The sequence below is a fragment of the Dipodomys spectabilis genome, unplaced genomic scaffold (assembly GCF_019054845.1).
Source record: "Dipodomys spectabilis isolate Male_0828 unplaced genomic scaffold, ASM1905484v1 ptg000018l, whole genome shotgun sequence".
Lineage (NCBI taxonomy): Eukaryota > Metazoa > Chordata > Mammalia > Rodentia > Heteromyidae > Dipodomys > Dipodomys spectabilis.
In genome coordinates, this window is record NW_024870695.1 from 13,028,441 (window position 1) to 13,034,752 (window position 6,312).

At 52.0% G+C, this 6,312-nt stretch overlaps 1 protein-coding gene across 1 annotated transcript; it reads left to right on the plus strand.

Moving 5' to 3' along the window:
- Positions 1-4,496: 4,496 nt before the first annotated feature.
- Positions 4,497-5,862, plus strand: Mien1 (migration and invasion enhancer 1). The gene is made up of 4 exons (XM_042674200.1): positions 4,497-4,638; positions 4,765-4,862; positions 5,245-5,321; positions 5,411-5,862. Exons 1-4 carry the CDS (start codon positions 4,550-4,552, stop codon positions 5,492-5,494), a joined length of 348 nt encoding a protein of 115 aa, XP_042530134.1. The 5' UTR covers positions 4,497-4,549; the 3' UTR covers positions 5,495-5,862.
- The last annotated feature ends 450 nt before the right edge of the window (positions 5,863-6,312 follow it).

Consider the following 6,312-nt stretch of genomic DNA (forward strand, 5'->3'; position numbering starts at 1 on the left):
GGGGCGGGGCCGGAGGCGCGGGGCGGAGGCTCCGGGGACCGGGAGGCGACCGGGATTGTTTTTCGGCCCTTCGGAGCCCGCGCGGCAGCAGGTGTGGGGGTGGGGAGGTGGGAAGGGGGGGGAGCGGGGGTAAGGACCTGGAGAGCAAAGCAGATCTGGAGTCCTGACTTACCTGGGGGGGAGGGGCTGGAAAAGAAGGGGAGCCGGCCCGCCCCCTCCCCGCACGCCCCTCCTCGCGCGACGCTGGCCAGGTCATTGGCCCAGCCCGGGGGCCCGACTGCCGCTCTGGGGCCCACCCCCTCGGGCAAAGGGCGCCGGGAAGGGCGCGCAGAAGCCAGGCCAAGGGGACTGTCTAGCCACCTGCCTTAGCTAACCCTTGGCCTCCAGCCGCCAGTCTGGTCTCCTCCAGAGGCACCCAGAGTTCAGTTTTGTTTTTTCCTCTCCCTTCTGAGCAAGGCCTGGGGTTCTCGCTTTCCACTTCTCAAATCGCAGGGGTTTAAAACCGGGTTCCCAACGGGAGGAGCCACAGCGATCTGGGGAAAACTGGAGCCCAGGTGCCGGGGAGTCCAGTTCGAGCAATTAACGCTAGCTTTCGGGGTAAACAACACCGGGGAGCCGGAAGAGGGGCAGGGAGGCCAAGATCAAAGGCAGAGATACGGGCCACCTCCAAGCTAGATGAGGGTGACAGTTGGGAAAATAAACAATCCACGGGGTGATAAGAGGTCTGCTCCCGGGGAGCTCGGAGGAGTGGCCTCCACCCCAACTTTCTCCAAACAGTTTTCCTAGAAAAACCAGTAGGCCAAGCAAAGGGGCGGGGGGGGGGGGGGGGAGTGCGGGGTGCGGGGCAAGGTCGCCTGGGTCAAGGAAAGGCGTAGGGCAAAGGCAGAGAAGGCAATCCACTCCTTCTGGTATTCAACTATTTTAAGGACCTAGCATGTCTCTTGCTTGGTTCTAGGGATGCAGAGGTAAGCAACAATAACAGACCCGCCCTTACCCTCCTGCAACCCAGTCTGAGAGACTAACCTGAATCAGAGATTCACACAAATATGAAATGACTTGTGGCAATTATGGCGGGAGGGTGACTCACACGAGGAGCTAGGGAGTCACCTCTCTGCAGAAGGGAGGATTGAGCCAAGGAAGCCGGCCGCACTAGGAAGGAGATGACTAGGCAGAGAATGCCAAAACCCCAGGTAGGCGGAGACCTGGAATACAGAGACAGTGGGGAGGGAGGGGAAAGAGCCCACTCCCCGGGACGTCTGGGCAGGAGCAGCAGGTACAGAGAAAAGCTATTGTGCTTCTCAAAGAGGGCCTGGGAACCACAACCTCAGTCTCTTAGCTGAGGAGAAAAACAGATCTTTGGGCTACTCCTCAGCTTCAGAGACAGAAGAATGTAAGGTATTGGACGTCTGGGCAGGAGCAGCAGGTACAGAGAAAAGCTATTGTGCTTCTCAAAGAGGGCCTGGGAACCACAACCTCAGTCTCTTAGCTGAGGAGAAAAACAGATCTTTGGGCTACTCCTCAGCTTCAGAGACAGAAGAATGTAAGGTATTGACAAGCCCTCAGGTGACTGTTCTACAAACCAGGTATGAGAGCCACCCATCCTGTTTGTCCAGACTGGCAGGAGCAGTGGGCAGACGCCAGACCCTGCAGATTCCATTTGGGCCTGAAGCAGAGGCACCAAGCAGTGAGCAGGTTTGCACTTTGGAAAGATCCTTCTGGTATTTGAAGGTTGGGCCACTTTAGAGGGCCAAGTGGGATAGGAGTTCATGTCTATGACTTTCTAGAGGGGTGAGAAAGCAGAGATGGGCTGAAGAGGAGATTGGAAGTGGGGGACACTGAGATTTGTGGGAGATCAGGAACTGTTCTGTCTTGGGGTTGTGTGGATGCACAGATGTGTGTGTTTTATCAGAACTGACGAAAGGAGTAGTTTATTTTTCTTTGTGCTGGTACCAGGTTTGAACTCAGAGTACTTGTTCCCTCATCGCTGGTACTCTGCCTCTCAAACCATGCCTCCAGTCTGCAATTTTGCTGATTAACTAGAGATGGAGCTTTAGAAACTTTTCTCCCTGGGCTGGTTTTAAACTGAGAACCTTTAGGTCTCAGTCTCCCAGGTAGCTAGGATTATAGGCATGAGCTACTGATGCTCAGTTAAAGGATGAATTTTAGTATAAAGTGCATTTGAGGGGCAGGGAAGGTGGCTCAGTGGTAGAGTGCTTGCCTCGCATGCATGAGGCCCTGGGTGCGCGTATGTGTGTGCACACACACACACACTAGTATGAAGGTCAAAAATTGATTAGGCTTCATCCTAATTTAAAATGTTTGCACTTTTTCAGGCCCAGAGGTATGGCTCAAGTAGCAGAGTACTTGCAGGCTCTGAGTTCAAACCTCAGTATCATATACACCAAAAACTTAAAAAAAAAAAAAAAAAGCACTTCAAAGGACTAAGGAAAAGAAGGGGAAGTGAGGAATATAACAGTGGTACAGTTGAGACTCTGACTTCAATATCCAGTAATAAAAGAAAAAGAAAAAAAAGGTTAACTGAAAGAAACTATTTGCAAGTCGTCTCAGAATGTATGTCCAGAATACATAAAGAATTCATATATACCACTAAAAAGAGATAAATAACCCAATTAAAACTAGGCAAAAGCCAGGCACTAGGAGCTCATGCCTATAATCCTAGTTACTAAGGAGATTGAGGTCTGAAGATCATGGTTTGAAGCCAGCCCAGACTGGAAAGTCTGTGAGACTCTTAACTGTAATAAACTACCAAAAAAGCTGGAAGTATACCTGTGGCTCAAGTGGTCAAGCATTAGACTATAGCAAAAGAAATTCAGGGGCAAAGCCTATGCCCTGAATTTAAGCCACAGGACTGGTAGACACACATAACCCCCCTACACACACACACACACACACCAAAAAAGGCCTAGGCAAAAAAATTGAATAGATGTCTCAAGTAACATATATGAATGGCTAATAACCACATGAAAAGATGTCCAACAACATTAGTGATTAGAGAAATGCATATTAAAACCACAATAATATACCTACAACTTCACACCTGCTAGAACAGTTACCAAAGAAACAGATAAAAAAAGTATTGGTGGGCTGGGAAGGTGGCTCAGTGGGAGAGTGCTTGCCTTGCATGCATGAGGCCCTGGGTTCGATTCCTCAGCACCACATAAGCAGAAAAAAAAGTCAGAAGTGGCACTGTGGCTCAAGTGGTGGAGTGCTAGCCTTGAGCTGAAGGGCTGAGGGACAGCGCCCAGACCCAGAGTTCAGGCCCCACGACAATCAGACCAAAAAAAAAAAAAATTGGTAATTATATGGACAAACAAACCCTTATATATTATATTGCCCTTAGGAATGTAAAATGGTACAGCCACTTTGGAAAACACTTTGGTGATTGCTTGAAAACTTAAACATAAACTTACCATTCAATCAATAATTCTATTTCTAGCCAGGCACTGGTGGCTCACGCTTGTAATCCTAGCTACTCAGGAGGCTGAGTTCTGAGCATAGCAGTTCAAAGCTAGCCAGGGCAGGAAAGTCTGTGAGACTCTTTTGTAGTTGTTGTTGTTGTTATTGTTGGTTGTGGGGCTTGAACTCTGGGCCCTCATCTCTTCAGCTCAAGGCTAGTGCTCTACCACTTGAGCCACAGTGTCACTTGTGGTTTTCTGGTGATTTTTATTGGAGATAAGAGTCTCATGGACTTTCCTACTCGAGCTGGCTTTGAACTGCGATCCTCAGATCTCAGCCTCCTGAGTAGCTAGGATTACAAGTGTGACCCATTGGCGCCCTGCCTGTGAGACTCTTATCTCCGGTTAACCCCCAGAAAACTGGAAGTGGCACTGATAGCCTTGAGCAAAAAGTAGTTCAGGGACAGTGCCCAGGCCCTGAGTTCAAGCCCCAGGACTGGCAAAAAAAAAAAAAAAAAAATCGAAGCTGGACTCTGGAAGCTTAGATCTAAGTGTCCTAGTTCGACGCCAGTGCTGGCATACAAATCTGAGGGATTGTTATCTCCAATTAACCACCAAAAAGCTGGAAGTGGAAATGTTACTCAAGTGGTAGAGTGCCCAGGACCTGAGTTCAAGCCCCAGTATGGACACTAAATAAGTAAATAGTAAATAAATAAACAAATATGCCACCACCATGTTAGCAAGAAACGGCAACTATTTCCTATCATCAGCCACCCCATTCCCATCCTCTTCCCCATCCCCAGTGGTGCTTGCCTGACCATTTCTTCTTGGTTTTTGTAAACTGGCAAGGACTTTGCAATCGAAGACGGTTCATTAGATCAAGAAAAGACACAAAGTTCTACAAACACGAAGGGACCGGGGCAAAGTTGGCACTCACAGGCCCAGAGGTGTGAACCGGTTCACCCAGCCTAGCCTGAGACGCTCCGCAGCTGAGGGCATAGAAAAATTCCAGCGCCGTACTACTAGACGCCGCCTGCAGGGGGAGCCCGAGCGCCTCGCGCGGCCCCGCCCCGTCACGTGTCCGCGGCGCCGCGTCGCACCCGGAAGCGGCGGCCGGAGCGGAGCTGGCAGCGATGAGTGGGGAGCCGGGGCAGGCGTCCCTAGCGCCCCCTCCCGGGGAGGCCGAGCCGGGCAGTGGGGTCCGCATCGTGGTGGAGTACTGGTGAGCTGCTGGAGCTGGAGGCGCCCCTGCGGCTCCCCGGGCGGGCGGGCGGGCCGGAGGTAGGTCCTCGGGAGGCCCCTGCCCCGGAACCCCACCCACCCCCACCCGCTCCACCTCTTTCCGCAGTGAACCCTGCGGCTTCGAGGCGACCTACCTGGAGCTGGCGAGCGCCGTGAAGGAGCAGTATCCGGGCATCGAGATTGAGTCGCGCCTGGGAGGGACAGGTGAGGTCCTTCAGGACACCCGCTGACTCAGTTCTGTGCTCCAATCCAGAGCCCTCTTACTGTCTAACCCTCACCCTGGCTGCTGTTGTTGAAGTGCCAGCTGTATCCGGCACCGAGTACAAATGCCCGACCAATACAGGGGAGCCGCACCCCCTCACCATCCTGAGGCTTGAAGCCGAGACCCTCTCTAGTGTGGGTTTGGAGGGGAGGGTCGTCCACCGCTGAGACCTTCTTTAGGTGCCTGAGCTCACCGTGGTTGGAGGATGGCTTAAGGAACTACAGATGAGTATGGAGGTGGAGAGGGAGACGTTTCCTTAGAAGGAAGCCTGACCCTGACTTCTACCTGTTCTCCGCATTCATTCATGCATTTGTTCCCTCTCAGGGGCCTTTGAGATTGAGATCAATGGACAGCTGGTGTTCTCCAAACTGGAGAATGGGGGCTTTCCTTATGAGAAAGACGTGAGTATTTGCAGCAGCGGGGAGGACCCTCTGGGACACCCCAACCCCAACGGTGCACCATCATCTTATTCTACACCTCTGCCCTCTAGCTTATCGAGGCCATCCGGAGAGCCAGTAACGGAGAACCCCTGGAAAAGATCACCAACAGCCGGCCTCCCTGCGTCATCCTGTGACTGCACATGATTCGGGGTTCCTGCTCTGTTCTGGGGTTCAAACTTTGGTTTCCCTTTGGTCCTGCTGGGAACTCTCCCTGCCTCTTTTCCCTCTCTTAGCTCCTGGTAGCTAAGAGATCCTGGTCTGCACTTTGCCCCTTTGGGCACAGGAGGGAATAGAAACTTATTGTCTTGGGGAGTTAAGAAATAGATGCTTCCCATTGGACATTTCTACAGCAGCCTTATACCCCTCCACAGGATCAGTGCCCACAACTGCCCAGTCCTCTCCTCAGCTTGGCAATACCTGTCAGATGCCACAGTAGATCTAATTTGTTTCCCCTGAGCCCTGGGCAATGTCAGCTGTTGGTAATAAAGAGGCACTACAGACACTTGTGCTGACGAGTGTGTGTTTATGTCCTGTCTGGGAGTGTGGGGGGGCATGGAGGTCAGTTCAGCCTTTATACCACCTGGTGGGTGGGCTCTTTCTGGACAGCTGCTTACTTTAGGGAGTTCCTCTCAGCCAAGGCAAGGAACATGAGTCATGTAGTAGACAGTGCCTCTCTCCCCCCTTCCCTGCCCCTAACTCCCCTTCTCCACAGGAAGGAAGTGAGCCCATTCTGGTGGGTGGCCTTAGGAATGAGTTTGTTGAAGCAAGAATGATCCAGTTGTCAAAGAGCCCTCAGATAGAAACCTTAATTTGTGGGGCTGGGAAGGTGGCTCATTGGTAGAGTGCTTGCCTTGAATGCATGAGGCCCTGGGTTTGATTCCTCAGCACCACATAAACAGCAAAAGCCAGAAGTGGCTCTGTGGCTCAAGTGGTAGAGTGCTAGCCTTGAGCT

Coding starts and splice junctions, on each gene's coding strand:
- Mien1 (XM_042674200.1), top strand. CDS start 4,550: ATGAGTGGGGAGCCGGGGCAGGCGTCCCTAGCGCCCCCTCCCGGGGAG. Junction 4,639..4,764: donor CGCATCGTGGTGGAGTACTG/GTGAGCTGCTGG, acceptor CTCTTTCCGCAG/TGAACCCTGCGGCTTCGAGG. Junction 4,863..5,244: donor GTCGCGCCTGGGAGGGACAG/GTGAGGTCCTTC, acceptor GTTCCCTCTCAG/GGGCCTTTGAGATTGAGATC.